Source organism: Camelina sativa, chromosome 16 (genome assembly GCF_030686135.1).
Source record: "Camelina sativa cultivar CO46 ecotype springtype chromosome 16, ASM3068613v1".
NCBI lineage: Eukaryota > Viridiplantae > Streptophyta > Magnoliopsida > Brassicales > Brassicaceae > Camelina > Camelina sativa.
This window is the reverse complement of record NC_141895.1, coordinates 23,886,617-23,914,007: the sequence shown is the minus strand read 5'-3', so window position 1 is coordinate 23,914,007 and position 27,391 is coordinate 23,886,617. Positions and strand designations below refer to the sequence as shown.

The following is a 27,391-nucleotide window of genomic DNA, read 5'->3' as shown; positions in this document are numbered from 1 at the left end:
TTGATATTTTTACTTAATCGTTTGCTCCTCTTATGGATAGGTGAATCTTTTATGATAGGATTTTGCCTACTTAAGGAAAACAATAATGACGATTGAATATTAACAATAAACCATAAAAAATCAAAAACAAATCTTTGTTTCCATAATTATAAATATAATAAGCGGAAATCAAGATAATATGTAAAACAGAAACTAATTAATACACCAAAATCTTATTAGTGGCATATTCCTTACATAAAAAAAATTTCCTACACATTATTTCGTAATCAAAACTTTTTTTTGAAGATTGTAGTCTTGCTTAACAAGATTTTCTTGATTCACACACACATATATCTTTATCATCTTCTTAAGCCACTATAAATACCATTCACTGGCAGTACTAAAAGTACTGAATCCGAAAAAGAAACTATCATCTTCTTATTCGTGGCTATAATTTTTTTTTTTTTTTTGTAATTTAAGAAGGTTTTATTGTGATTTTTTGTGCATAGTTATATGGTGGGATGGCTTGACACAACTCATGTGATGTTCAGAAGAGGAGTTTCAGAATTTGGAGAACTAAGAAAATGATTTAGCACAACTTAATCTTTAAAGGTATGTTTACTTTAGCATTGTTACTTTTTTTTTTTTTTTGTAATTGTTACTTGCCTTTTGATTTTGGTATACTGGATTGATTTACAGTATAGTTTCACAGATCTCAATCCCATATACCAAAATTTGTTTCTTTTTCATCAAGCAACATCTTTTTGAAGGTAAGTTTACTTAATATTCGTTTATTGGCCTTTGTATTTTATTTATCAAAAATCTCTCGGTTAATTGTACTCCTAAATCCTAACCAATGGTGTAGATAAAGCGTAACGAAGGGCTGAGTTCAATATACTTATCCACGTAAGATAGTATGTTCTATATAGTAGTGTATAATATGCATCACTAATATACATTTCTTAATTGTTTTGTTTTTGCAGCTCAATTGTAATCATGGCAATAAGAGTGTGATCGGTGCATCAAAAGGTATGTTTTCTAATTTATTTATCATAACTACTTTTATTATTGTTTTATCTTTGCTGTTTAGTTTTTTTTCTTCTAAATAACTGATTTTCTTTAGAAAGCTCCATTGGAGAATCAGTAGTAATCTACTTAAACTATTTCTGTTACAAATACAAAATTTTAAATTTGCTAATATCATCCTTTTTTTTTTGACAGAGGAGCAATGAGATCTTGGTTGTAAATCTAATTTTATTCTCACTAACGTTTTCATGTGCAATTAATTCATTTTTAATTGAATCAGGGTGTAGCTCACTGCAACAAACTTACAAAGTCAATAAAGAATGATGAAGGAGTAAGAACTATATTAAATTCTTATTAGTGCTTAAAAAGAAATTGTACTAAAATCAAAAGTTATAACATTGATGCTTCTATGTTATATTACATTGATGCTTTTTTGAAAAAAAAATTCAATCGGCGGATGTTTTAAATGGATCCACTTTCTCTTTCTTATTTATTTAAGCGTTTTTTACAATAATTATTTCCATATGTTTATATACTCTTTAATGTTTAAAAAATTGTACATAACAACTGTTTTGCAGTTTTTATTTTTGGTGTAGATAATAGTTCTTGCAAAATAATCTTGAATGTATTTGTTTAGTTTTTGGTTTTTATCAATAATTCTTCTTAAAAATGTTTTTGAAGTCTTTTACTTAATTTTTTTCCTTTTGTTTTGTGTTTAAGAATTGACTAAAATAATGAGAATAATTTTTTTATAAAATGTTACATTAAATATGTTGAAACCCCCCATATAATTTGGTTTAATTTTTATTTTTTGAGGAATTACCAAAAAAAACAATTCTCATTATTTATCATAAACTATATATATTGCTACGAAAAATTATAAACTATAAAAATATACTAATTTGGTAAAACATAATTAAATTTGATAAAAAACTTATTTTGATTTTGGTGGGACGGGAAAACTTATTTTGATTTTGATGGACAAGTTGGCATTATAGGGAGTAAAGTGAAATTTGATTTTTTTAAACACTTTTAGATGTGTACCAAAGGATTAATGTATTACTAAACTATACATATGCCATTAAAAAGTTGCACACACTACAAAAATTCTATATTTTGAATATTTATATCAAATACCAATAAATATTCATTAATATACAATCTAAAAATTAATAAAATGATCATAGAATAACAAATAAATGCAACATAAATTTTATTTTTTTAAATTAAAAATATTATTCTATCGTGTACCGCGGGTTAAATCCTAGTATATATATAAACATAATATGGATCATTTTTCTAATAATACTGACGTGTGTGAATTTATAAATGTGAACACACCTGTCATCATAAGTAAGCGATCGACTGTCCTTTTCTAACTAACTTCAACATTTCACTTCAATACCTTATTCAACTCTCTCTCGTCTTTATATAAACCCTACGTACTTACTCTCCTCACACTCACCGAGTCAAACCCACGTGTCAATGACCGAGTCATCCATCACCTCCGTTAAACTATCGTCTCCGGTGCAGGAGGAGGAGGACGATCATCATCATCATCTTCACCAAGAAGACTCCCATCGAACCAGCAACAAGAAACGTGTTAGACCCGACCCTGGTTACCGAGGCGTCCGGATGCGTACGTGGGGCAAATGGGTCTCCGAGATCCGAGAGCCTCGCAAGAAGAGCCGTATCTGGCTCGGCACTTTCTCTACTCCGGAGATGGCGGCGCGTGCACACGACGCCGCAGCTCTCACCATTAAAGGAACTTCCGCCGTCCTCAACTTCCCCGAGCTCGCCACTTACCTTCCCCGTCCAGCTTCCTCCTCTCCCCGCGACGTTCAAGCCGCAGCAGCCGTAGCCGCAGCCATGGACTTCTCCTCTTCCTCTGCTCCCGTGGTCTCCGATCCAACCACGATCGTCGTCCCGGAGACGCATTTGTCTTCCTCGAGCTACTCGACTTCTACGTCGTCGTCGTTGTCACCGTCGAGCGAAGAAGCTGCGTCTACGGCGGAAGAACTTAGCGAGATAGTGGAGTTACCGAGTCTAGAAACGAGTTACGACGAGTCGTGGAACGAGTTTGTGTACGTTGACTCGGCGTATCCACCTAGTTCGCCTTGGTATTTTAATAACTGTTATAGCTTTTATTACCACAGCGACGAAAATGGCATTTCGATGGGTGAACCTTTTGAGTCTTCCAATTTTGGCCCCCTTTTTCCTTAGTTTTTCTTTTTATAAAAAAAAACATTTCAATCCCTCTTGTTTAATTTTAATTATTGGATTCACAACAGTGTTTAATATACTCAATTAAACCATATAATGTCTATTGTTTCGATCGTGATCGGATCTTCTAGGTACTGATCTGTAGATACACAATAGTGACTATACTTAGGTGAGCATTTGAGAAACTAAACTATTTATATCAAGGTATACGTACGTAGCGTGCAATACAAATATAATCTCAGATGGTTTGTTAGTTGGCATATGTGGAATCTTTCAACTTGGTTATTTATTATCACCCGCTCTGTATCTTGACATAACCTACTTTTTCAGTTTGAATTTTACTGCAGTGTATCCCTTATATATTAAAAGAGAAACATTCTCACACAAAATATTAATGTATTGTACTCATAGAGTTCCAAACACTATTTCCTTTATTTGTCATCAGTTTCTAATAATAGAATATTTACATTTACATACCATTGTATTTTTTTCAAAAATATAATTAACACCCAAAATTAAATTCTTATATTCTCTTTCTAACTTAATTATATATTTTAATTACATTTTTATAAAATCTTTTAAATGAATTTTAAGAACTCTTTGTTCACTGGTTAAATTTTAATTATTATAAAAAATTTATATATTTTTAAAATATATATATATATATATATACTACACAATCAAATTTTGATTCCAATTACCGATAAATAAAATAGATTTTATAAATAAAAATTACAGTAAAAATATTTAATAATTATTTTATACCGCATATAGTGCGGGTTGTTTACCTAGTATTTATTATCACCGCTCTGTATATTTTATTGCACTGAATTGTAATTACAAGTATATTTATTTGGATGATTAAAATTAAACAAAAAAAACAATATTGTCCAAGTGAAGTAAAAATATCACCGTTTTAGCAAAACAATTGGCAGGTTAATCATTCTTATCATTTACTCTTGTTTGACTTTTTTTTTTTGCATTACTCATTAATGACTTGACTCTTTCTTTAACATGTACATGCACTAACTCATATGCAAATCCAACGATGCAGACCGATTTCAAAACCTTTTATTTATTCATTCTAACAGACGTTTGTTTGTGTTTGAACAAAATAAAGTTTTTTGTTTTATGTTAAAAATCAACTATCGCGTGAGCCTTCTCGACGAAAACATCAATCAACACCGGCTCATACGGTGATTAAATCAACCTATTTATTATAAAATCATCGTACATTGTTTTTGAACTAAAATTTATTGATACGTTAATTAGTAATGCATTAAACTATTCCGTAGGAAAAGGCCATTATATTGGGATCCGCGGTCAACGGAGGTACCACCCACGAGCACGGTCTTTATTTGTTCTTTTTCTTTCTTTCTCAAATATATCTGATTCTCTTTAATTAGTTTATTATATATTTGGATCCCATTTCATATTAATAGATACTGTTCTCTAACATATAATTTATATTGTCACTTAACATTGCATTAAATCAGATATCGGACTTTCTAAATCTCTAATTACGTAAGCATCGCAATATAATTAAGGTTATCAAAAAAAAAAGTAAGGCAATATCACCCGTTAACTCTTATAGGGTTATATAGGTACCACTAAGTCTAAAATCACTTATTTATTTAACAATCCGTCTTTTAAAACCAAATCGCAACAGCCGTTTACTCTAATCGGAAGCTTCAAAACCCTCAAACAATTCAACAGAAAAAATAATGAAAATTGCATGCATATGAAATTCAAGTATACTCTGACTTTCGAGTTGTGTAAAGTGTAATGCAAGGAGGTGAAAGACCGTTGTCGTTAAGCCAAGCTGAAGACAACTAACAAAAGCACGCTAAGATGTCCACCAAAACTGCAAACAACCATATGCCACATTGCCACTAGGTCAAAAGAAGCAAAACCTATAAATCTTCCGATCATCACACATTCACACTAAAATAGATATGTTCAATAATCTTTCCTATCATACATTTAATTCTCTCATAGACGTTATTTACATCGACTAGGTAGTTCATATATTTTTGTTTGTTTACCCTACATCAAACAAATTGGTTGTTGATTGATAGAAACATATATAACTTGGTTCATTAAATGTCAAACAAAATCCATCAATCAATTATTTAAAAAGAAAAACAAAAGAGAAGAAAGTTTGTTGATATATACTTCTGAAACTTGCATTTGGTCAAAGATTTGATAGCCCCGTATATAGTTTTTTTTTGTTTCTGTTGTTTTAGAATTAGTACAAGTCATGATGCTCAAACTCGGGACATTCTTAACCCTCATTCTTTGGATGGCCGGATAGCACATTGAGCTACTACCAACAGATTATTATAACTTGCTTCATAACTATTCTAGCTCCTTAAAAAAAAAAAAAAAAAAAAAAAAAAAAAAAAAAACTATTCTAGCTCCTTACGTTGAATCATAATTTGGATTTTGAAGAACTCCTATATTTTTTTCCTTCAGTACCCATGTGCTGACGTTAATTAACTCTATATATGCTAACGAAAATATGTTATGAAGAAATATACACTTGAAAATTTGAATACATTTATACAAAGTTACTAGAATCATATTATTACAAAAAAAAAAAAAAAAAAAAAAAGATTTCAATATTTCTAGACAGCATTAATATATACAAGATTAGTCAAACGTATATCAAAAAGTCGCTTTGGCCGAGTGGTTAAGGCGTGTGCCTGCTAAGTACATGGGGTTTCCCCGCGAGAGTTCGAATCTCTCAGGCGACGTTATTATTATTTTCTTTTTTGTTTGTTTGTGACCGACTTAGACAGACACTCCGTGTATATAAAACTACACTAAAACCTCTATAAATTAATAAACACTATAAATTAATAAATTTTGCTGGTCTCAAGTCGGGCCAGCGTAAAAATTAACAATATTCGATAAGATAATAAGATAATAATTTTTTCGAAATCTCCTTATAAAATATGGTCCCAATAATATCATAAATTAATAATTATGTAAATTTATATATATATATATATATACTGATATAATAGTGTATGTTTCTCCTAAAGCTCAATTCTATAGAACAATTGTAATGTTGTATTTTCAACCTATAATAATATCTCTAAAATATTTTATAACATGTCATACAAATAATTAAAATTTAAAGTTTTAATTTTTAGATATGCATCATTTACAATTTGATAATTTGACAGATTATTAAAATAGGAGAATTGATATTATTATTCATAGATTTGAATTTATGTGTCTCATGTGTATAAGTCAATTTGTCTATAATATTTGTAATTTATTGTAAATAGTGCTTTCGAAATATTACAAGTTCAATTCCTAAATCATAAAATTTATAACATCCGAAAGTTTAATCTTATTTTGCTATAGTTATTCCAATTCATAATTTTTTAAAAAATAAACAATTAAAAATATATCTATAAATTAATAATTATTAATTTACACTATAAAATAATAATTATTAATTTATAGATAAATTAATATCACTACAAATTAATAAAATGTCTTAGTCCCAACATTATAGAGGTTTTACTGTACAGTATTGTTTTTTTTTTTTTTAATCTTATCAAACCCTAAAAAGGCTACACGCCTGATTTTGGAGAAACCAAGCTTCACCTCCTCCGTTCGTTCTTCTTCATAGCTCACCGCCGCATCGCACAACGTCGATTGGGTAAGCATCTTCGACTTATCTCCTTAGACACTTTTTTTTCCAGCTTTCCTCCTATGGTTTCGTTTTCTACTGTTTCTTTTTAGGTTTTTATCGATCTCAAAAGTTTAAACGATTGTTAATCCACGATTTGTTGGATTTGATGGAAATTTACTCGGGATCTAATTTGTTGCCTCGAGTTTTATCGCTAGAAACCCTAATTTCGGGGAGATCTGTGGCTTATACCATTGAGAAGCTTGTAGTTCTAATTACGGATTAAAGGTATTATATCATCTAATGGTTTTGTTTTGTTTACTGTTGTTGTTCTTTGTTTGCAGGAGACCTGATTCGCGAGAGTTGATATTTTCTTCTAGCCATGACGCCTCTTAAAGACCTTTTACCTGACCCCAAATCAACCACTACCACGCATTATGATCATTCTAATGATCCATGGTTCAAAAACCGTTTCGTTGAAAACGAGGCCGAGAAGTCCGCAACCATCATCTTTAAAGTGGTACCTGTTTACCTGAAACGTCAAGGTTTCCGTCCCAAGAATCCTGAGGATTTTGGTGATGGTGGTGCTTTCCCTGAGATTCATCTTGCTCAGTTTCCTCTTGGTATGGGTAGGAATAAATCAAATAAGCCTGGAGCCAAGACTCTCCCTGTTACTGTCGATGCTCAGGGTAACGTTGTCTTTGACGCCATTGTGAGGCAGAATGAGAACTCCAAAAAGATTGTTTATTCTCAGCATAAGGATATTATTCCAAAGATTCTCAAAGACGAGGGGTACTTGGATACTGTATTGGATGAAGAGGAGGAATTGCAGAAGGAGATACAGGAGACTGCTGAGGAAACAAAAGCTGCCATTGAGAAGATTGTGAATGTGAGACTCAGTGCAGCGCAGCCTAGTAATGTGGCAAGGCAGTCGGGTGAGTCCAAGTACATCAAGTATAAGCCTTCCCAGCAATCTGCAGCGTTCAATTCCGGTGCTAAAGAGAGGATTATTAGGATGGTGGAGATGCCTGTAGACCCACTTGATCCACCAAAGTTCAAGCATAAGAGAGTCCCAAAGGCTTCTGGTTCTCCGCCTGTTCCGGTCATGCATTCACCGCCCAGGCCTGTTACCGTCAAGGACCAACAAGACTGGAAAATCCCTCCTTGCATCTCAAATTGGAAGAATCCAAAGGGTTACACAATCCCTCTTGATAAACGTCTAGCTGCTGATGGAAGAGGCCTACAGGACGTTCAGATCAATGATAACTTTGCCAAGTTATCAGAGGCGCTCTATGTAGCTGAGCAGAAAGCTAGAGAGGCTGTTTCGATGCGTTCAAAGGTGCAAAAAGAGATGTCAATGAAGGAGAAGGAAAGGAAAGAGCAGGAATTGAGGGCTCTTGCCCAAAAAGCTCGCTCTGAAAGAACTGGTGCAGCTGTGAGTATGCCTGTTTCATCGGACAGGGGTAGGAGTGAAAGTGTTGACCCAAGGGGTGATTATGACAACTATGACCGGGAGAGAGAAAGGGAAAGAGAGAGGGAAGGGCCAAAAGAGACTAGAGAGGAAAGGGAGGAACGGATTCAGAGAGAGAAGATCCGAGAAGAGCGTCGTAGGGAAAGAGAGAGGGAGAGAAGGTTGGAAGCTAAAGATGCTGCCATGGGCAAGAAGAGCAAGATCACAAGAGATAGAGACCGTGATATCAGTGAGAAAGTTGCTCTTGGAATGGCATCTACTGGAGGGAAAGGTGGTGAAGTTATGTATGATCAACGGCTGTTTAACCAGGACAAAGGAATGGACTCTGGATTCGTTGCTGATGACCAATACAATTTATATGACAAAGGCTTGTTTACTGCACAACCCACTCTTTCAACGCTGTACAAGCCAAAGAAGGATAACGATGAAGAAATGTATGGAAACGCAGATGAACAGCTCGACAAGATCAAGAACACTGAGAGGTTTAAACCTGACAAAGCTTTCACAGGGGCTTCCGAGAGGGCTGGTACCAAGAGAGACCGACCTGTTGAGTTTGAGAAGGAAGAGGAAAATGATCCTTTCGGTCTAGACAGGTGGGTTTCTGATTTGAAGAAAGGTAAGAAACCTTTGGACAAAATCGGGTCTGGAGGAACTATGAGAGCAAGTGGCGGTGGTGGTAGCTCGTCAAGGGATGACCATGGCGGATCTGGTCGAACCAAGATCAATTTCGAACGCAGTGGCCGTTGAAAATCATGACAACGAAACCTTTGTTTGATTCCAATATATAACTTGTTATCTTGGATCTGTTGAAACAGTGTTTGCTTTTGATTCAATATCTATGTTGTAGCGACTTGTGTTGAGTCTCTGAACTCCACTCGAATACAATCTTTCAACTTCATATATCAGATCTTTGAGCTTTATTACTACTACTTTTTGATTAATGTAATAAATCTGTGTTACATAACATAGCATCCTAGCTCAAAAGTTTTTCAGAAGAGTTTTTGTTATAATTTGGATCAGGACAAAAAACAAGAAGACACACATGTTCTTCTTCTCTGGTCTCACTCTGATCTCCAAGCTTCATGTTACAACTAAGACGAGAACAAATCACTTGACAATCTTCCACCGTCTGAATCATATCGCCTCTGTCTCAGCTTCCACGCTTACGTCTCTTTGGCCTCAAGATCGAAACAATATCTTGGCTACTCTGTTAACAAACTGCACTAGTCTCGCTCGTGTCCGTCGGATCCATGGTGATATCTTCCGCTCACGCATCCTCGATCAATACCCGATCCCTTTCTTATGGAACAACATCATGCGATCCTACATACGACATGATTCTCCTCTCGATGCAGTTCAAGTGTACCTCGGCATGGTGAGATCAAATATTTTGCCCGATCGATACACTCTTCCGGTTGTAATCAAAGCCGCCGTTCAGATTCATGACTTTACGATGGGAAAGCAGCTTCATTCCGTCGCCGTGAGGTTAGGGTTCGTCGGAGACGAGTTCTGCGAGAGTGGGTTTATAACGTTGTATTTCAAAGCAGGGGAATTTGAGAATGCACGTAAGGTGTTCGATGAAAATCCTGAGAGGAAGCTGGGGTCTTGGAACGCTGTTATCGGAGGGTTGAATCACGCTGGGCGAGCTGATGAGGCTGTGGAAATGTTTACGGAGATGAAAAGGAGTGGATTTGAGCCGGATGATACCACTATGGTGAGTGTGACTTCAGCTTGTGGAGGATTAGGTAACTTGAGCTTAGCTTGTCAGTTGCATAAATGCGTTCTACAAGCTAAAACCCAAGACAAATCAGATATCATGATGATGAATTCTCTCATTGATATGTATGGAAAATGCGGGCGTATGGATTTAGCTAGTCTAGTGTTCGGGAAAATGCCACAGAGAAACGTTGTTTCCTGGAGTTCCATGATCATGAGTTACGCAGCTAACGGGAATACATTAGAGGCCTTGGAATGCTTCCGTCAGATGAGAGATATTGGTGTTAAACCAAACAAGGTCACGTTCGTGGGAGTTCTCAGTGCTTGCGTCCATGGAGGTCTTGTCGAGGAAGGAAAAGCGTATTTCGCAATGATGAAGTCAGAATTCGAACTAGAACCGGGCTTATCGCACTACGGATGCATAGTTGATCTGTTGAGCAGGGATGGGCAGCTTGAGGATGCCAAGAAAGTCGTGGAAGGGATGCCAATGAAGCCTAACGTGATGGTTTGGGGTTGTTTGATGGGTGTGTGTGAGAAGTTTGGAGACGTTGAGATGGCTGAGTGGGTGGCTCAACACATGGTCGAGCTCGAGCCTTGGAACGATGGTGTGTATGTTGTCTTGGCTAATGTGTATGCACTCAGAGGGATGTGGAAAGATGTTGAGAGAGTTAGGAATATGATGAAAGACCAGAAGCTTGCTAAGGTTCCTGCCTATAGCTATGCTTCAACGACATTTTGAAAAATCCATGTTTTTGATAAATGTTCCCCTTTATGTTCGAACAACATAATATAAAATCCTAATATAAAGAAGAGAAATTACTAAATATTTTTTTTAAAAAAACCAAATATTTCAAGTGTAATCGATAGAAGTTAGTAGCCAGAGAAATTACTTAACATCTTTTCATATTATTACTTAAACAACACATTCTAAAACAATGTAATTCTTTCATTCATTTCAGCAATTACATATTACGCTAGTGTGATTTAGTTTTTAACAAAAATAAATAGCCACATTTTACTACTTTCAAATCAGTTTCATATTTTCTACCCACAAATTAAGTTCTGAAAGAGTTTAAACCTACAATAAAAGTCGTTAACCAATCAAACATTTACATTAAGCATGTCTTTCTGTTTGGATAAATTAATCATATACTTTGTTAGGATGAAACACTATATATATTTTTTTTTATATAAATAACCTGCAAATAACTATATATGGGTTTTCATTCAACATTTAATGGAGATTAAATTTGTGAACTCTTATTGGCCTAGCGATTTTTTAAGTTCAATACTTGATAAAAAATGGGCTTTACTTTCTCAACATATTAGGCCCATCATTATCAATATAACTGACATGTTTTTTTTTTTTTTTTTCTTCAAATCTCATAATCATCAAAACTCAAAAGTAATATCTAATAGTTCAATAAACAAAATGAAAAAAATGTAAAGTTAATGCAACTCCTAATCTGAGTCAGCATCTACAATCTCACCGTCAAAGAAATTTTGGTTTTATTTGTATATAGGTAAGTGTAGCACTAAAGTTGTTGAGATGTAGTAATTGGTTCTGCTACTTATTAAGCTCTTGTTTTCCTCTTAAGTTTTTAATAACCAAAGAAAAAGTTAGTCCGATAGATATACATAACAAGAACAACAGTTGTTCAAATATCACTCTCACGCAAATTAATATTTACTACGGGGCTACATGCCCAATGGTGGAGATTGTGGTTCGGACCGTAGTCCATAAGGCGATGAAAGATGACGCCAGAAACGGCGCCGTTTTGCTTCATCTTCAATTCCACGACTGCTTCGTCGAGGTTTGATCATAGACTTCTTTGTTAACCTCTCTTATTTATCCTTTTTAAATTAAGCAAACAAATTTTAATTAACGAAACAAATTCTGTAGATCACATCTAAATCCTAACCATTTTTTATAAACTCAAACCGACATATAACTTTGTTTAATTGTAAAATCTAAACTCTAGCCACTCTTTTATAAACCCAAACCGACATATAATTTTGTTTAATTGTAAAACCTAAAGTCTCTTTTATAAACCCAAACCGACATATAATTTTGTTTAATTGTATAATCTAAACCCTAACTACTCTTTTGTAAACCCAAACTGACTTATAATTTCGTTTAATTGTAAAATCTAAAACCTAACCACTCTTTGGTAAACTCAAACCAACATATAATTTTGTTTAATTATAAAATCTAAATACTAACTATTATTTTATAAACTCAAACCGACATATCATTTTAAAAATTATAATTTTAAACCCTACTTTTCTTTTATAGACCCAAACCGACGTAATTTCCCTATTTTTTTTGTTTATGTTTTGCTTATGTTTTGCTCATATTTTGCCAATATTTTTATATTTTTGTTCATTTATTAACTTAAACTGTTGTAGTCAAACACAATGTTCTTACAATGATTTTTAAATTAAATTAATGTTTTGAAAATATTTGATATAATGTTATAGAATTTGAATAACAATAAATCTGAATTTTTCTTTAGACCTTTGTTATATTCAAACCAAACATGGTATCATCACGTGTCAGTACTCTTGCATCGTCAAAATTCAACATCACCAATTTGATTTAGTTTTTGGATGGATTATTTAACTCTTCAGATTGTTTATGAAACTTTCGTTTGAAAAAGGAGTCAACGAGAGGAACTAATGTTTGTGTGGGTTTTCTCATTGGGCCATTAACTTAATTAGGCCCAAACTGAAAGTGATTTTGAACATTAGACGACCGACCCATCGAGGAATGAAGAAAGTCCATTGACCGTTGGTGCTCCACTTCCTTGATCCTTTTTGAGTTTTTGTAAAAAAGAAAGGTAATCTCTTCACATGATATTATTGGTTTCGTCAACGTACGTGTTAAAATAATATTTTGCTTCTTCCACTAATCGTTTTATACACTTGCTTGAACGTTCAAAGGTAGATGATTAGGGTAAGAGAGTTGTCTCTATTACAAGAGTCATAGGATAATAACAACCAAAGAAAGGATACTGTCTCCTTGTGCAGAGTAAAGTCTTCTCATACCGAAACTGCCTCTTTAATTTTTTGCATCTCCATAGAGTCTGCACGCTTAGTGACAGCAGCACTAAAGTCTAAAGCATAAAAGAAATGTATTTAGGAAGGGATTCTCCGAAGTTCTCACCAAATTTTATGCCTAAACATCTCTTCTTCCTCTACTTTGTATTTATAATTTCTCTCTTGTTTCTTTGCGTTCCCAATAATTTGGGACTAAAGTCTATATACAACTTAATGGGCGTCGTCCGTTTATCAAACCAAGTCGTTGCTAGTAACCTGTGTCATTAAGCCAATACAGATATATACTGCCATCTGTTGTCTCTCTCCTTGTTTCTTCTTCTTTGATTCTCTATTGTTAGTAAACTTTTATTATACTATACATTACCCCAAAATAAAATAAAAATTTGTTTTATCCCATATGAAAATTTTAAATTCCAAGTGACTAAATAGCATCTAAATCAAGAATTTCTAAATCATTGAATTATTTATCAGCTACCGTCAGTCGGATATTATAATATTCTCAGAGATTCCATTGTCATGACAACATTAAATTATCATCTTGATCGGTACACATGCGTGAGACAAATCTATTAAAAGGTTATACTAATATGGATTAGCCATCAATGGACAAAATTGATTACGAGATAATCTTGCTTCCAAATATGTAACAACGAGTTTGATTGATAGTAAACCCATTTGAATCACCATTATGTTATATGCTATTACGTCATTGACGTGTGTATTATATATCTGCTTTGAATAGACAGATAGAGTAATGAAGATATACAATATTAATCTCGTGAGGCTTTGGTATTTGGCTTTTCTATTGGCATCATGATAACCAAAAGATAATACTTTGACAATGTTAAGTGTTACGGTACCAATACCATTTTCTAGCTAAAAGACTAAAACTATAGCTAAGCGCCTAAGAAGAATGTCACCAAACCAATCAAATTTGTAACTTTTTGTCATCATTGACCTTTCAAAATTCACCTTTTCATCTTTTTAAACAAAAATAAATAATGATATGGGCAGTCAAAAAAATAAAAATAAATAAATAAATAATGATACTAATCTGTTTACGTTCATGTTAACTTCATCTAGATGAAATATCAGTTTCGACGTTATGAAACAAGACTTACCAAAATTATCTTCAGATAGAAGTTTTATCTATAAAGTTTCCACGTATATCAATCATTAAATATGTGGTATATACAACAAGTGGAAAATGACATGAAACGACTTTTCTACCGTCACGTATGCAAAATTTCGACTTGTATTTCACTATTTCGAGGAAAAGGGGAAAAAAAAGTCTTGACTCAGCAGACGTTAAATAAATATAAAGTATTAAACAACAAATATTTTATAAGAGAACGAATATTAAACAATTCATTTAATAATGCAATTAAGAATGGATAAGATAGCGACACACCTCATTACACTTATAAATACACACAAGAGAGACTTATCGGTACGTCATTTCTTGCTCTCAAAAAAAAAAAAAAAACAAGAAGAATAGGAAGAATAGGAAGAGACACGTGAGAGAATATTTTGAGATGGGAAGTTTGGGAGAAGAAGATTTAGAGAAGCTTGTGCTAGATTATATCGAGTCATCTCAGGTCACAGCCTCCTATCATACGGACAAGTCTTCAACAGCTCTTATCAGTCTTCAGGTTGTATCTCTTTTCACCCAAATGCATTTTCACTTCTTTTTCTTATTGATGAAAAATTAATGATTCAAAAATTTTAAAAATATTAACAGGAGATTATTGGAGAAAAAAGAGAAGAGGAGAAGAATCTTGAAGAGAAGATAGAGTCGTTTATGGAGAGAAAAAGATTATCATACGAAGGAGACGATGAGAAGAGAGATGTGATGAAAAAGATTGTCTCTAAACTCAGATCTGACGGCTACGATGCTTCATTCTCCAAAACCTCATGGGACTCTTCTTTTGATCATCTTGAAGGTAAACAATAAATTACAACTCATTAAGAAACTATATATATGTTTGAGACTTTAGAAAATATCTATGTTACCAATATTTATATAAGTTGAAAGTCAAGAATTTAAATTTGTGGGTTTTGTGGAAATAAGTAATTTATTGGTTGTGAAAATGTTTTACAGGGTGTAGAGTGTTTAGGTGCACGAGGAAGTATGAGTACATTGACGTCATGGTGAAAGGTGATGGCGACGGGGATGACATAAGCCAGCTGAGACGTGTGATAGTTGATCTTGATTTCAAATCTCAGTTTGAGTTGGCGAAACAGACAAAAGCTTACAAAGACATGACGGAGCTGCTTCCGACAGTGTTCGTGGCGACAGAGGAAAGACTCAGGAGAGTGGTTTCGTTGGTTTGTGGTGAGATGAAAAAGTCGATGAAGAAAGAAGGAATGTCTAGACCACCATGGAGGACTTCGAGGTACATGCAGTCCAAGTGGCTACCTGAGAATCGTCGAAGAGTCTCTAGCTGTAAGAAAGGGTCTTGGTCTTGGTCTGTGTTTGATGATGGTGGTGAAGAAGCTAGGAGCTGGACAATGAATGGTAGTGGTTCCAAAACTAAGTGTTGTTTTCCTATTTTCTGAGAGGAATGCGCAGCGTTTTTTTGTTTTCGTTTTTATGAGTACTTCAAAAAGTAAAAACAATTGATCGGAGTTGTTTTTTGTTCGTTGCTTTGCTTCGTACGATTATTTCTTTTTTTGGGGGGTGTTCTGGAGATTTTTGTGTTGCCTTAAAGAAAAAAACTAAAAGTGGGGCTTGTTGTGTCAGGTTTTTTCTGATGTTCTATCATTGCATCTTCTACTTGTATCGATAGCTGATGGGATATATACATATATATAAAATATGTTTTTGTCGTGATGCAAATCTCCATTTAATAAATGTTTTTAAATTTTCGAATGATGATGCTTCATCCATATTTCAAAATTATCTATGTGCCTTCACCTATAATGTTTTTTAATTTATTTTGGGGTTAAAAGATATACTTACAATGTTTTTGTGGTTATGTTTCAAATTGATCCCTTTGAGAAGGATAAATGGATAAAATCTCTAATGTTTTTGAGAAGAAAAAGAATATTCCCTTTTAATATCTAAAGTTCTTTTGGTTCAAGATTATATTGATTATGTTGGATAATATTCTTGATACGAGGACTATCTTCCCTCGAAACGGAAGAATTAGTTAAATAAAATATCTTGAACGTTTGTTATGGTTTTTTAGTTTGAAAAATTAGGTGAATTGTAGATCAAAAATTTTAAGAAAAGAAATCAGTGAGAGTTTAGTTAACATGTGAGATGAAAAAACAAAACGATAGAGATGCCGAATTAATCGAAATAATTTTAGGTGATAGTAAGAAAAATGGTATATCGACCAGTAATTCAATATCACCGTATGATATAAGTTAAAAGAGCTCTAAGCACAGACTTTTTCATGAAGTTCGGAAGATAAATTTTCCTTGTTCTTTGCATTCATTGTATAAAAATGTATATAATCATAAATTCATAATCTGTAGCTTCTCCGATTGATACTAATCAGAATCATATGATAAGAACGGCGAGGTGTATAAGAAGATATCAGATAAAATATCTAAAGTCGAAACTGTAATTTAATTAACAATAACCAATTAACCAAACAAAACCATCACTTTCAACCACACTTTGATAAGTAATCCATCTTTTTCTTTTTGTTTTTGTTTTTGTTTTTTTGTCTTATCTATTTCGTCACGCTTTATTTTTTCCGAGTTAATCCGAAGGAGCTTGCTAGAAACTACGGCTAAGCACACAGTAATCAAAATTCAAAAGTCAGAAAGATAATTAACTAAGATATGCATTATCTATCTAGTTAACTAAAACTAAATACGTCACTAAATTGAATTGAATAGTAATATAAGAGAGGAGACAATTTAGATGAAGGGAAAGAAGAGACAGAGAAGGGATCTAGTAGTGCACTATGATTTGATCAAATAAATTTTGATATGAAGTGGACAGTCAGAGACTGCTTATGAGCTAAGCCAGAGGAGTATATGAGAAGATATAGTCTCGAGCTCCTCATTTCTTTAACTTTTTATTTATGACTGATTTGACATTTTAATTAAAAAATATAACAACAATTACTTGAAGAAGAGAGAACCGTGTTAAGTTGACTTCAAAAAAATAAATTTAAATCATTCAAAATCCAACTTGGTACCAAATTGGATCTAAATTGTTTTGGTAAACAATGTGAAATTTGGATGCAAGAATAAAAAAGGTTAAAGAATTTATTGGAATGTATTTGCAAATATATGGTTTTAAAGGGGAAAATGGGGAAGTGTGTACGTGTGAAAGGACAAGAAGTAAAAATGCTTCCAGAGAAGAAACAGCGAGATGTGTCAGCTTCTGCACTCAACCTCACATCATACTTACTACTATATTTGACAGTTGAGAAATCCAACGGCAGCAGCAGTAGCCGAGCTACACATAAGATACTCAAATAGCTCTGTTCTTATGTTTTCTCTTTTCTTATTCTCTTTCCCAAATCGGACTTTACTTCAGTTGACGTCACTCGTCTGTCACAATTTTTTGTTCATTTATTAATAGAAGATACTCCTTTTTTTTTTTATGACGCCCAAAAGATTTTGTAGTTTTTTGTTCTTAGTAAATAACTTTGCAAAAATGATTTTAACCAATTTCAATAGAGGAGTAAAATTTCCTCAAGTTACATTACTTGATTGATTAGCTGCCATAATTGTGTACGAAGAACAGTCCAATTAAACTGTACCACGATGAATACACACAAACCCCAAAACTCGATCTCTCTGATGGGGTGTAGTCATTCATGTTTGTATACGTAAGATTCGACGAACCTGACCACAAAATTTTCTTCTTCTTTCCATTGCCTCTCCATCATGATGATGATATATATATCTTGTTCGGTGGTTCTTTCTTCTATGCTCTCCATATCATACGGTAGAATCTTAAAAGACTAATTTACACAAACTCTTTTGGATCTTTACACCATATGGCTACCTGATCTTGATATCCTTTGTGCTTCTTCCAAGTCCTTGAGAAATCTGACAACCAAAATCACTCTTCAGCTCACATTTTTATGATATTCAGTTTTTATGAAACCAAGTTGCAATTCCTTCTAATCATTCATTCAACACCAATTTTTGTGTGTTCAATAACTTAGCTACCCAATGCTGATTCCTAATAATATGATTAATTCTGTTTCTGACACGGAACCCCAGCATAAGTACTGCGCTACCACTCGGAACCTGTCTTAAACCCCGGCATTACCCGGTTTCCCGGTTTAGTGTAATTACTTGAACGTACCTCTTGGAATTAAGTACTGCGCTACCACCGAGAATAAATCGAATCCCGGAGTTAGTGGCATTTTGTAGAGCAACAGAGCGCGATTCTTCATATGTTGTTCCACCAACCATGAAAATAACCACCTCTTGTGGCCTTTATAAACCAGAAATCATGCAAAATTTGATTAGTTGATGTAAGTTTACGCATAGCAAAGATCCGTAACTGTCAACCGAGAGTAGTTTTGACTTTTAATAATTTGAAAGAACTAGTGGCACATACCGTCCCTGTTGAAAATGATCTCCAACAAATGGGTAGTCCACATCTCGTAATCTCCCTCTGGTTATGCTCTCCATTGTTTGAAACAGAAGGGGCTGATGTTGAGTGTAGACATTCTCAACCCCCTGTATTTTTCAAGAAATCAGTAACATGAGATATATCGGGAGAGATAGAATGTTCCTGGAGAGGTATAATCTCAGATACAGACCTTAAGTCCACGAGCCATGTTGCGCGCTATATTCAAAAGATCTCTATTTCCAAATAGATCACCAGTACGCTTCTCCATACCAGCTTGTTTCAGGAGAAATTGAACTAGCTGCAGTTGTGTGGCATCCAGTAAGTTATGATATGAAAAAGCATGGATCCAGAGTAGGATTTGAGGGTACTTTTATCAAGTTATTCCGATTAATAAGTAAAACCCACCATGAGAGAAATTAAACAATCGGCAAACAAGTATACTAGTAGCAGAATTAAATCACTATTTACCCTAAAAGGAGATGCAGAAGCATATATTCAAAGCTACAAGAACGAAATGCAAAACTAAAAGGAAACAGATGGTACCCCTGGTTTGTACTTTGGTGACCGTGAAGCCAATTTATTGAACAGTTGCATCAACTGAACGGGATTTTCTTTCTCATAGCGCAAAGCATACAGCATTACCAAACGTAGTCGGTCGATGTCAGACACACTTTCATTACTTAAGAGATCCGTAACTGCCTGCAAATAAAGCATGAAAAGAGATTCAGATCTCCGTGCTAACAAGGAGCCTAACTAGCTATGAATTATGATGATCTTTAATTGTTACAAAATTGCATCTCACTGGATACATTTGTATGGGACCAGTGCAAGACATAACGGGTACTGAATGCGGAATTATTCAGTCAGACCTTCTGCATATTGCTACTAATAAAGCACTTCTCCGTATAGTTATTATTGATGAATGCAAGATTTCTCATGGGATAGTGAGTAAAATGGTATAGTAAATATTCATCACAGATATTCCCTACCTCATATGCAGCTCCTTGGCCACCATTGCAAGCCAAATCCTGCTCTGTTTGTGAAACCATCATCAGTTTCCTTGCTTCAACTAGCTTGCTCATTTCAGTAACCAGAGTTACATGCTTTGAGACGTTGCCTTGCATCTTTTTGTACTCAGGGTAGTTATTAACAAATCTGGCCATGTCCTCTGTAAAACCAACACATTCACAGATTATAACTGTAACCAGCACCAGAAACTTTATTTAAACGTCTTTGTAGAAAATAGTTTAGACTAGCCATGTTTGTACCTACTGTCTGGATATTCTGGTTACTCTTTGCCACCTGCTGAAAGTCATCTACCATTCGCTTGATGTTCATTCCAATATCCCCAAAATTTTCATACATGTTAGATTTGAAAAATGCATCTTGTTCTGATGATAGAACCACCTCCTGCCAGGAAACGAGATGTATTAGCTATAAGGTTCCCAACTAATAATACTGTCTATGGCATTGGAAAAAACAAACCACTTGCTGATCTTTTGAAAGACTTCCAATGGCTTTCAAGTCCACTTTATTATCCTGAAGTCCTATGAGCTCGTGCACCATTGCCTACAGAAAATCTCTTTAATGAGCAAGTCTTATTCAACTAGAAAAGCAAGGCATCTGTACCACAGAGTACATAATTTTATTTAGTCAATATACCATAGAGTAGCACAATAATTTTATTTAGTCAAGATAACCTGGTATGTCCACTGATTCAGCAATGGGGTAACCGGGTCATCTCTTCTGTCAATTACAAGCAGCAGTGGAGAGCTCTCAGTCCGTCTAAAGTCAAAAAGAGCGCTTTCATGCTGATACATCAATTTCTGAAACATGAAAGTGTCTTTCAAATGACTACAGGATACCGGAAATAAATAGACTCCTTTATAGCTAAGCAAGCTGGAAATTAGTTCCATCACATGCATGCAAACGGGAAGAAATAAAATTTCAAGAGGTCGTCAAACAACTTCACTTACAGCTGTTTCCTGTGCGATCCTTTTTGCAGTATCAGAGGTCCTCTGATATCTGATGACAGGTCTTCGCTTCAACGCCAGAAACACTGCCGCAATTCCATCAACAACACGATCGGAGAAGCGTTGCAAACCAGAGGGATCAACAACGGCTGGGATCATATATAGGTGGTTTGATGCCATATTCAATGTGAAATGATATGGATCACCAGCAACAAAGTCTGCATAATACTCCTGCAACATACAACCCAAAAAAGACTATGTTAAACAAGCCACTACTACCTCGAGTGTACCAAGCAATATAGGTTTGAATCAGATAACTTGAAACAGGTAGAGGATATAATAAGCTCCACAAATCAGGCTTGTTCAAACTCAGAGACAGCTAAAATCTATACTTATACTGACCAATCAATATACTATGAATCATTCGTTTAGTATCAGTATCCAATTCAAAAACATCATGGAGGAGGGAATTGTAAAAATCACCTGAACTTGCTGTACAACTTCTTGCTCATCCGAATCAGCCAAAATATGAATCTGAGTATCCTTTAACAGGTTGGAGAAAACTGAAAGATTTCATTACAAAAACAAAATCAAAATATGTATCAACGTCCGTTAACAATGATAAACTCGAAAAAGGTGTAACAACGTACACAAATGGTATTCTCCAAATCTAGGATTGGCAAGCTGGTATCGTAGTTTCTGAATATTCTCTGAAGTTGGACGGATGAAATAAACAGCTTTCAGATGCGACATCGATTCTTTCGATACAGAGATTGAATCTATCATCTCCACGAGAAAAACTTCTTTCTGAAGCAGCTCTGACTGTGAATACACAATGCTTACATTGCTAACCTGCAAATTCAAACAATAGATAAATAAATAAACATATAATGACGACGAAACGATGTGTCTAAATCACGATTCCAGATATACAAATCAGAGAAGATCAGTAATCGAAGAAGACGAGATCGGATTATTGTACCGTTTCCGAGTCGAGTATGAGAACCTTCATGCCGGAGATGTCCTGAAGCATCCGATTGATATAATCACGCACAGACGTGACCAGCACCATCGTACCACCGCAAAAATTACGCTACGGTTAGCTTGTTTGAATTCAGATCTACGGCGATTGATCTCGTCGATTACTGTTTTGACAACGAAGGCTTTGGCGAATTCGTTCAGTATCTCAGATCTTCCTTAATCAAGAAGAAGGGCCTCCCCGAGACTCAAACGAAGACGATATGAGTTTTTGCAAAACAAATCCTATTTTATCTGGTACTTCCTTTTTATTAACACTAACTTATTTTTTATTTATTTAAACCCAATCTTTCCAGAAAAGCTGTAGAGACAAACGGCGGTCCAAAAACATAACGGCGTCTACCAAAAACCAAAAGAAATCTATCAACCAATAAACTTACCTACATGGATTTTCTATTTTTAGATTTTTTTTTTTTTACTTATTCCTTAGCTTAACGTTTTCATTAATATCATAGTATTTAATTCTATAATTATTTATTTATTTAAAGATCTCTTACCCGTAATCTAAGATCCTTGCAGTTATATAGTACTTTTTAAATGAAATCTAAGTTGTGGCATGTAATTAAGACTTATTAAAACGGATTATGAAATGAAATTTTATTATTCATATTAAGAAGCTGATAAATGATACATATCCGACACCTTAGTTACTTTTTTATCTTATGCATTATCAAGTTCTTATATCTTTGCAATAGCACATGCTTAAAAGTGGTTCGGCTCTATCAGGTCCACAATAGCCTCCCGGATGACCAAGCCTCTTACATTCTTTGTTGCAATCTTCGCTCTTGAACGTGGGATGGCAATCGTGCAATGGAGAGTAGGCCGATCCTGTCCAAACAAAAATAGTTTTTTTTTTTTCTTTTCGTTTAGAGACAAATGAAGCAATCTAAATTAAAGGAAAAGATTGAACTATGTAATCAATTTTTGATGAATATATTTTCTTATTCAAACTAAACGAAATAGATTAGGGGTATTTTTCTTTTTCGATAGTTTTTCGATAGTTTAATTTAGCATGAAAAACTGTAACTTATGTCTTATATGTAGTAATATTCTTTTGGCTTGGTTTCTTTGAATCATCCAAATAATGTATTGATGTTAACCAAAAAAAAATTCAATGTGCATGTAAGTGTTAGTAATTATTGATTCATGGATCAAATGATAATAAACTAGTATTTGCCTTCATGAAAATAATAATGAGTGATTAACACTTTTGCAAGTTTACAGTTTTGAATCTACAAAGTATTGTAAGACTAGAATTGAAAGGTGAAAGGTGACGAGTTAGAGAATAACCTGAGGTTAAGAGAACGCTAAAGCAAATAAACAGGAGGAAGAAATGCTTAAAAGAAGCCATTTTCTTTCGGTGGATCACTGGATCTTGATATATTCGAATATTTTGGAAAAAGTAAAATTATCTGAATGTCTAAAGATGATGTATGCTAACATACATATATATCAAATTTAGAGACAAACATACATACATATATATATATATATGCTAACATACATATATACATATATATCTTAAATGCAAAATATACAGAAATATATGATTTGTTTCCTAGTTATGTAGATTTATGTTGACTAGGCTCTTTTATATCAAAAGAAAAACTATTTATCATTAACCAATAATTTTTACATGATTTTTTAAGATTCAAAATGCGTGGAATAACTTTCTTTGATATAATCATAATTAAATTAATTTAATTTAACATATATAACATTCTAATATTGGTGGTGCTAAAAAAATAATAAAACGATGGTGCATGGATTAATGTTATATATATATATATATACATTATTTTGGATTAATGATAGTTTGAATTTATATTAATGTTGATCCAAACTCATCCCACCAGTTAACCATTTCCAAATTAACTTTTTATAAGTTTAAATGTTTATATATATCAAAAATAATATATAATTGAAAACTTTTTAAAAGTTTAGTTAATCTAGATGTTGAACTAAACCAATACAAACTTTTAATTTTTGATGCTTGTTGAGTTAAGTTTTGGATTTAGATTCAAAATTGAATCATTGAATTATAGATGATGTATGATGTTGAACACACTTTTTCCTTTATTAAATGTGTAATATATGTTCATTTTTAAAATGTTGAATCACAACATATAGCATAAATTTATATATATATTATTAACTTTTTGTATTATATGATGAGTCAAATAACTTTTTTAAAAATCAAAGATAATAAATAAGAGAATCATTATTTTAAATCTTAAAAAGTCTTGTAATATCTATATTATTAATTGTGGAATATTATGTAGATTTATTTTTTTAAAATTTTAATTGCTATTATTACAAACTTAATTACAACAAATGTTATATACACTACAACAGAAGAAGGCAAATGCAACTGAGTGGATTTTGCATTATCATCAACATGAACATCGGAATGATGGATTATCATGCGACACAATTGAGATGACTTGGGAACGACCTTGTCTGGGTTTCACAAAGTGTAATTATGATGCAGCTTATGATTCCCAAATTGGGTTTACTACTATGGGATATATTTTAAGAGATAGTTCTGGGACTTCGCTAGGATGGGGTGCTACAAAAATGCCAAATGCGAGATCACCACTCGAGGCAGAAGCCAAAGCACTACTAATTGCTTTACAACAAACATGGATTTGTGGCCTAACTACTGTCTCTTTCAAAGGTGACTGTGAACAACTAACAAAAATGCTAAATGGTTTAAACGTGGATATATCAATTGATGGTATTTACCAAAACATTCTTCTTTGGGCTACTCATTTTCATAACATTGAATTTGTCTTCAAAAAACGATCATGTAATAAGGTTGCACATCTCTTGGTCAAATATGACTATCGAAATTGTATTTTTTAATCAAGTTGTTTTGATTCGCCTTTGTGGCTTTATGAACAGATGTATCTTGATCTTTTACACTCATAAATAATATTTCAATTTGCTGGAAAAAAAAAATTTAGCAGTGACATATTTTTTAGCTTGACGGGGTACTTTGCATTGCATTCCTTATTGACTATCCCATGTTTAGAAAGAAAAGGGTCAAAGAATAGAAAAAAATAGATAAGGGTTAAAAATAAGAAACACCCAAAACGTAAAGGGGCTATTTCGCAAAAACGAATGGTTTCAATCACTCATTTTGTTAATACGCATCGTTTTGTCTCTAACCTTCTGTCCAAAATTTAATTTTCAAAATCCCTAAAATGTCTCTCCGCTGCTTCATCATCAGGCGATTATGAAATTCTCGAAACCGACCCTGATCTCACGGAGACAATGATACCTTCCTCAAGTCCCATGGAGTCAAGACATCGACTCTCCTTCTCCACGTTAGTCTTCTTCTTCTTCCTCTTCTTCTTCATTAGTTTCTCGAGTTTGATCAACACTATAGAGTATAGACTATAGTTAGTTTAGTTAACTTAGTAAGCTTCACACACATGGTTGACTTTTCTGAAATCAGATCTTCGATCTTGATTTTGATTCTGGAATGTGTTTCACAAGCGATATCTGTGTATTTATCTGTTGGATTGACATATTTATATAATCATTAATCACTCCTTGGTGTTTTAATTTTCATGTTTATTGTAGTGAGAAGACAAGTAGGAGGAGATTCCAAAGGATTGAAAAGGGTGTCAAGTTCTCTACTCTGAAACTTGTGTTGATTTGTATAATGCTTGGAGCTCTGTTCACGATCTACCGATTTCGTTATCCACCGCTACAAATTGCTGAAACTCCAACAAGTTTTGGTGTTACTACTGATCCTCGCTATGTTGCTACAGCTGAGATCAACTGGAACCATATGTCAAATCTTGTTGACAAGTACTTATTTGGTAGAAGCGAGTATCAAGGAATTGGGCTTATAAATCTTAATGATAACGAGATTGATCGATTCAAGGAGGTTATGAAATCTGACTGTGATCATGTTCCTTTGCGTCTAGACTATGCTGCAAAGAACATTACATGGGAATCTCTATACCCTGAATGGATTGACGAAGTAGAAGAATTCGAAGTCCCTACTTGTCCTTCTCTTCCTTTGATTCAAGTTCCTGGTAAGCCTCGGATCGATCTTGTTATTGCCAAGCTTCCGTGTGACAAATCAGGCAAATGGTCAAGAGATGTTGCTCGATTGCACTTACAACTCGCAGCAGCTCGAGTAGCGGCTTCTTCTAAAGGGCTTCATGATGTTCATGTGATTTTGGTATCTGATTGCTTTCCAATCCCGAATCTTTTTACCGGTCAAGAACTTGTTGCACGTCAAGGAAACATATGGCTGTATAAGCCTGGCCTTCACCAGTTAAGACAAAAGTTGCAGCTTCCTGTTGGTTCCTGTGAACTTTCTGTTCCTCTTCAAGCTAAAGGTCAGTAGTAAGCTTCTTCGTCTTCTGTTTTCAGCTAGTTTAGCATCTCTACTCGTAAGCTGATTATGATAACTTCAATTGCAGATAATTTCTACTCCGCAAGTGCAAAGAAAGAAGCTTATGCGACTATCTTGCACTCTGCTCAATTTTATGTCTGTGGAGCCATTGCAGCTGCGCAGAGCATTCGAATGTCAGGCTCTACTCGTGATCTGGTCATACTTGTCGATGATTCGATAAGTGAATACCATAAAAGTGGCTTGCAAGCTGCTGGATGGAAGATTCAAATGTTTCAAAGAATCAGGAACCCGAATGCTGTACCAAATGCATATAACGAATGGAACTACAGTAAGTTCCGTCTTTGGCAATTGACTGAATACAGCAAGATCATCTTCATTGATGCAGACATGCTTATCCTTAGAAACATTGATTTCCTCTTCGAGTTCCCTGAGATATCAGCAATTGGAAACAATGCTACGCTCTTCAACTCCGGTCTAATGGTGGTTGAGCCATCTAATTCAACGTTCCAGTTACTAATGGATAACATCAATGAAGTTGTGTCTTACAACGGAGGAGACCAAGGTTACCTTAACGAGATATTCACATGGTGGCACAGGATTCCGAAACACATGAATTTCTTGAAGCATTTCTGGGAAGGAGACGAACCTGAGATCAAGAAAATGAAGACGAGTCTATTTGGAGCTGATCCTCCGATCCTCTACGTTCTTCATTACCTAGGTTATAACAAACCTTGGTTATGCTTCAGAGACTATGATTGCAACTGGAATGTGGATATATTCCAGGAATTCGCAAGTGACGAAGCACATAAAACCTGGTGGAGAGTGCACGACGCAATGCCTGAGAATTTGCACAAGTTCTGTCTACTAAGATCGAAACAGAAGGCGCAACTTGAGTGGGATCGGAGACAAGCAGAGAAAGGGAATTACAAAGATGGACATTGGAAGATAAAGATCAAAGATGAGAGACTAAAGACTTGTTACGAAGATTTCTGTTTTTGGGAGAGTATGCTTTGGCATTGGGGTGAGACAAACTCTACTGATAATTCTTCCACCACCACCACCACTTCATCACCGCCGCATAAACCTGCTCTCTCTTCCTTGTGAATTCTTTTGGCTTTATTGGGTCTGGTTTGGTACAAAAGTTACTCTCCTTTCACTAACCAAATGTGAGTTGGTTATGTTTTTTTTTTCTTTCAAATTTTTTTAATCAGCTTGAAACCTTGTATATCAAAGATGAATCCCTGAAACGATGTAATCATGAGGAAGGCAGGACAAATGAAGAAATTACAGGAAGAGTTAGCGTCGTATTCAGTTTTTAAAGCAAAGAGTG

At 34.3% G+C, this 27,391-nt stretch overlaps 6 protein-coding genes, 1 non-coding gene and 1 pseudogene across 9 annotated transcripts; 6 read left to right on the top strand and 2 right to left on the bottom strand.

The window, feature by feature from the left end:
• Positions 1–2,342: 2,342 nt before the first annotated feature.
• LOC104751617 (ethylene-responsive transcription factor ERF037) lies at positions 2,343–3,336 on the top strand. Its single transcript, XM_087490404.1, has one exon. The coding sequence runs from the start codon at positions 2,491–2,493 to the stop codon at positions 3,226–3,228; it is 738 nt and encodes a 245-aa protein (XP_087346530.1). The 5' UTR covers positions 2,343–2,490; the 3' UTR covers positions 3,229–3,336.
• Positions 3,337–5,902: 2,566 nt separating this feature from the next.
• On the top strand, positions 5,903–5,984 carry TRNAS-GCU (transfer RNA serine (anticodon GCU)). The gene has a single exon. It is a non-coding gene; the product is annotated as a tRNA-Ser (tRNA).
• Positions 5,985–6,736: 752 nt separating this feature from the next.
• On the top strand, positions 6,737–9,271 carry LOC104751616 (SNW/SKI-interacting protein). Its single transcript, XM_010473602.3, has 2 exons — positions 6,737–6,904; positions 7,219–9,271. The coding sequence occupies exon 2, from the start codon at positions 7,257–7,259 to the stop codon at positions 9,090–9,092; it is 1,836 nt and encodes a 611-aa protein (XP_010471904.1). The 5' UTR covers positions 6,737–6,904; positions 7,219–7,256; the 3' UTR covers positions 9,093–9,271.
• A 72-nt stretch (positions 9,272–9,343) lies between these two features.
• LOC104751615 (pentatricopeptide repeat-containing protein At1g77170, mitochondrial pseudogene) lies at positions 9,344–10,885 on the top strand (annotated as a pseudogene). Its single transcript, XR_015583990.1, has one exon. The product of XR_015583990.1 is annotated as a pentatricopeptide repeat-containing protein At1g77170, mitochondrial pseudogene (transcript).
• A 3,694-nt stretch (positions 10,886–14,579) lies between these two features.
• LOC104751613 (uncharacterized) lies at positions 14,580–15,952 on the top strand. The gene is made up of 3 exons (XM_010473600.2): positions 14,580–14,773; positions 14,863–15,064; positions 15,223–15,952. Exons 1-3 carry the CDS (start codon positions 14,657–14,659, stop codon positions 15,678–15,680), a joined length of 777 nt encoding a protein of 258 aa, XP_010471902.1. The 5' UTR covers positions 14,580–14,656; the 3' UTR covers positions 15,681–15,952.
• A 1,781-nt stretch (positions 15,953–17,733) lies between these two features.
• LOC104751612 (vacuolar protein sorting-associated protein 45 homolog) lies at positions 17,734–22,107 on the bottom strand. 2 transcript variants are annotated; one of them, XM_010473599.2, is made up of 13 exons: positions 21,631–22,107; positions 21,299–21,500; positions 21,132–21,211; positions 20,652–20,879; positions 20,376–20,501; positions 20,161–20,244; positions 19,944–20,085; positions 19,665–19,843; positions 19,219–19,374; positions 18,866–18,973; positions 18,661–18,782; positions 18,403–18,534; positions 17,734–18,140 (listed from the first exon to the last, which is right to left on the bottom strand). In XM_010473599.2, exons 1-13 carry the CDS (start codon positions 21,718–21,720, stop codon positions 18,080–18,082), a joined length of 1,710 nt encoding a protein of 569 aa, XP_010471901.1. In that variant the 5' UTR covers positions 21,721–22,107; the 3' UTR covers positions 17,734–18,079. The 2 variants fall into 2 exon arrangements, with proteins under 2 accessions (XP_010471901.1, XP_087346708.1); XM_087490582.1 differs by having other exon boundaries at positions 20,164–20,244; positions 21,631–21,936.
• A 161-nt stretch (positions 22,108–22,268) lies between these two features.
• Positions 22,269–23,144, bottom strand: LOC109129622 (putative defensin-like protein 280). Its single transcript, XM_019238111.2, has 2 exons — positions 22,977–23,144; positions 22,269–22,514 (listed from the first exon to the last, which is right to left on the bottom strand). The coding sequence occupies exons 1-2, from the start codon at positions 23,035–23,037 to the stop codon at positions 22,357–22,359; spliced, it is 219 nt and encodes a 72-aa protein (XP_019093656.1). The 5' UTR covers positions 23,038–23,144; the 3' UTR covers positions 22,269–22,356.
• Positions 23,145–24,848: 1,704 nt separating this feature from the next.
• On the top strand, positions 24,849–27,368 carry LOC104751611 (putative UDP-glucuronate:xylan alpha-glucuronosyltransferase 3). Its single transcript, XM_010473598.2, has 3 exons — positions 24,849–25,015; positions 25,275–26,044; positions 26,129–27,368. The coding sequence occupies exons 1-3, from the start codon at positions 24,963–24,965 to the stop codon at positions 27,163–27,165; spliced, it is 1,860 nt and encodes a 619-aa protein (XP_010471900.1). The 5' UTR covers positions 24,849–24,962; the 3' UTR covers positions 27,166–27,368.
• The last annotated feature ends 23 nt before the right edge of the window (positions 27,369–27,391 follow it).

What these genes read in the sequence shown, in the direction of transcription:
- LOC104751617 (XM_087490404.1), top strand. Translation starts at nt 2,491, where the DNA reads ATGACCGAGTCATCCATCACCTCCGTTAAACTATCGTCTCCGGTGCAG.
- LOC104751612 (XM_010473599.2), bottom strand. Translation starts at nt 21,720, where the DNA reads ATGGTGCTGGTCACGTCTGTGCGTGATTATATCAATCGGATGCTTCAG. An exon ending in ACATGGCTCGTGGACTTAAG is followed by an intron (nt 18,783 to 18,865) that starts GTCTGTATCTGA and finishes TGAAAAATACAG; the next exon opens with GGGGTTGAGAATGTCTACAC. An exon ending in GATCATTTTCAACAGGGACG is followed by an intron (nt 18,535 to 18,660) that starts GTATGTGCCACT and finishes TGGTTTATAAAG; the next exon opens with GCCACAAGAGGTGGTTATTT.
- LOC104751616 (XM_010473602.3), top strand. Translation starts at nt 7,257, where the DNA reads ATGACGCCTCTTAAAGACCTTTTACCTGACCCCAAATCAACCACTACC.
- LOC104751611 (XM_010473598.2), top strand. Translation starts at nt 24,963, where the DNA reads ATGATACCTTCCTCAAGTCCCATGGAGTCAAGACATCGACTCTCCTTC. An exon ending in CATCGACTCTCCTTCTCCAC is followed by an intron (nt 25,016 to 25,274) that starts GTTAGTCTTCTT and finishes TGTTTATTGTAG; the next exon opens with TGAGAAGACAAGTAGGAGGA. An exon ending in TGTTCCTCTTCAAGCTAAAG is followed by an intron (nt 26,045 to 26,128) that starts GTCAGTAGTAAG and finishes CTTCAATTGCAG; the next exon opens with ATAATTTCTACTCCGCAAGT.
- LOC104751613 (XM_010473600.2), top strand. Translation starts at nt 14,657, where the DNA reads ATGGGAAGTTTGGGAGAAGAAGATTTAGAGAAGCTTGTGCTAGATTAT. An exon ending in CAGCTCTTATCAGTCTTCAG is followed by an intron (nt 14,774 to 14,862) that starts GTTGTATCTCTT and finishes AAATATTAACAG; the next exon opens with GAGATTATTGGAGAAAAAAG. An exon ending in TTCTTTTGATCATCTTGAAG is followed by an intron (nt 15,065 to 15,222) that starts GTAAACAATAAA and finishes AATGTTTTACAG; the next exon opens with GGTGTAGAGTGTTTAGGTGC.
- LOC109129622 (XM_019238111.2), bottom strand. Translation starts at nt 23,037, where the DNA reads ATGGCTTCTTTTAAGCATTTCTTCCTCCTGTTTATTTGCTTTAGCGTT. An exon ending in TAGCGTTCTCTTAACCTCAG is followed by an intron (nt 22,515 to 22,976) that starts GTTATTCTCTAA and finishes TTGTTTGGACAG; the next exon opens with GATCGGCCTACTCTCCATTG.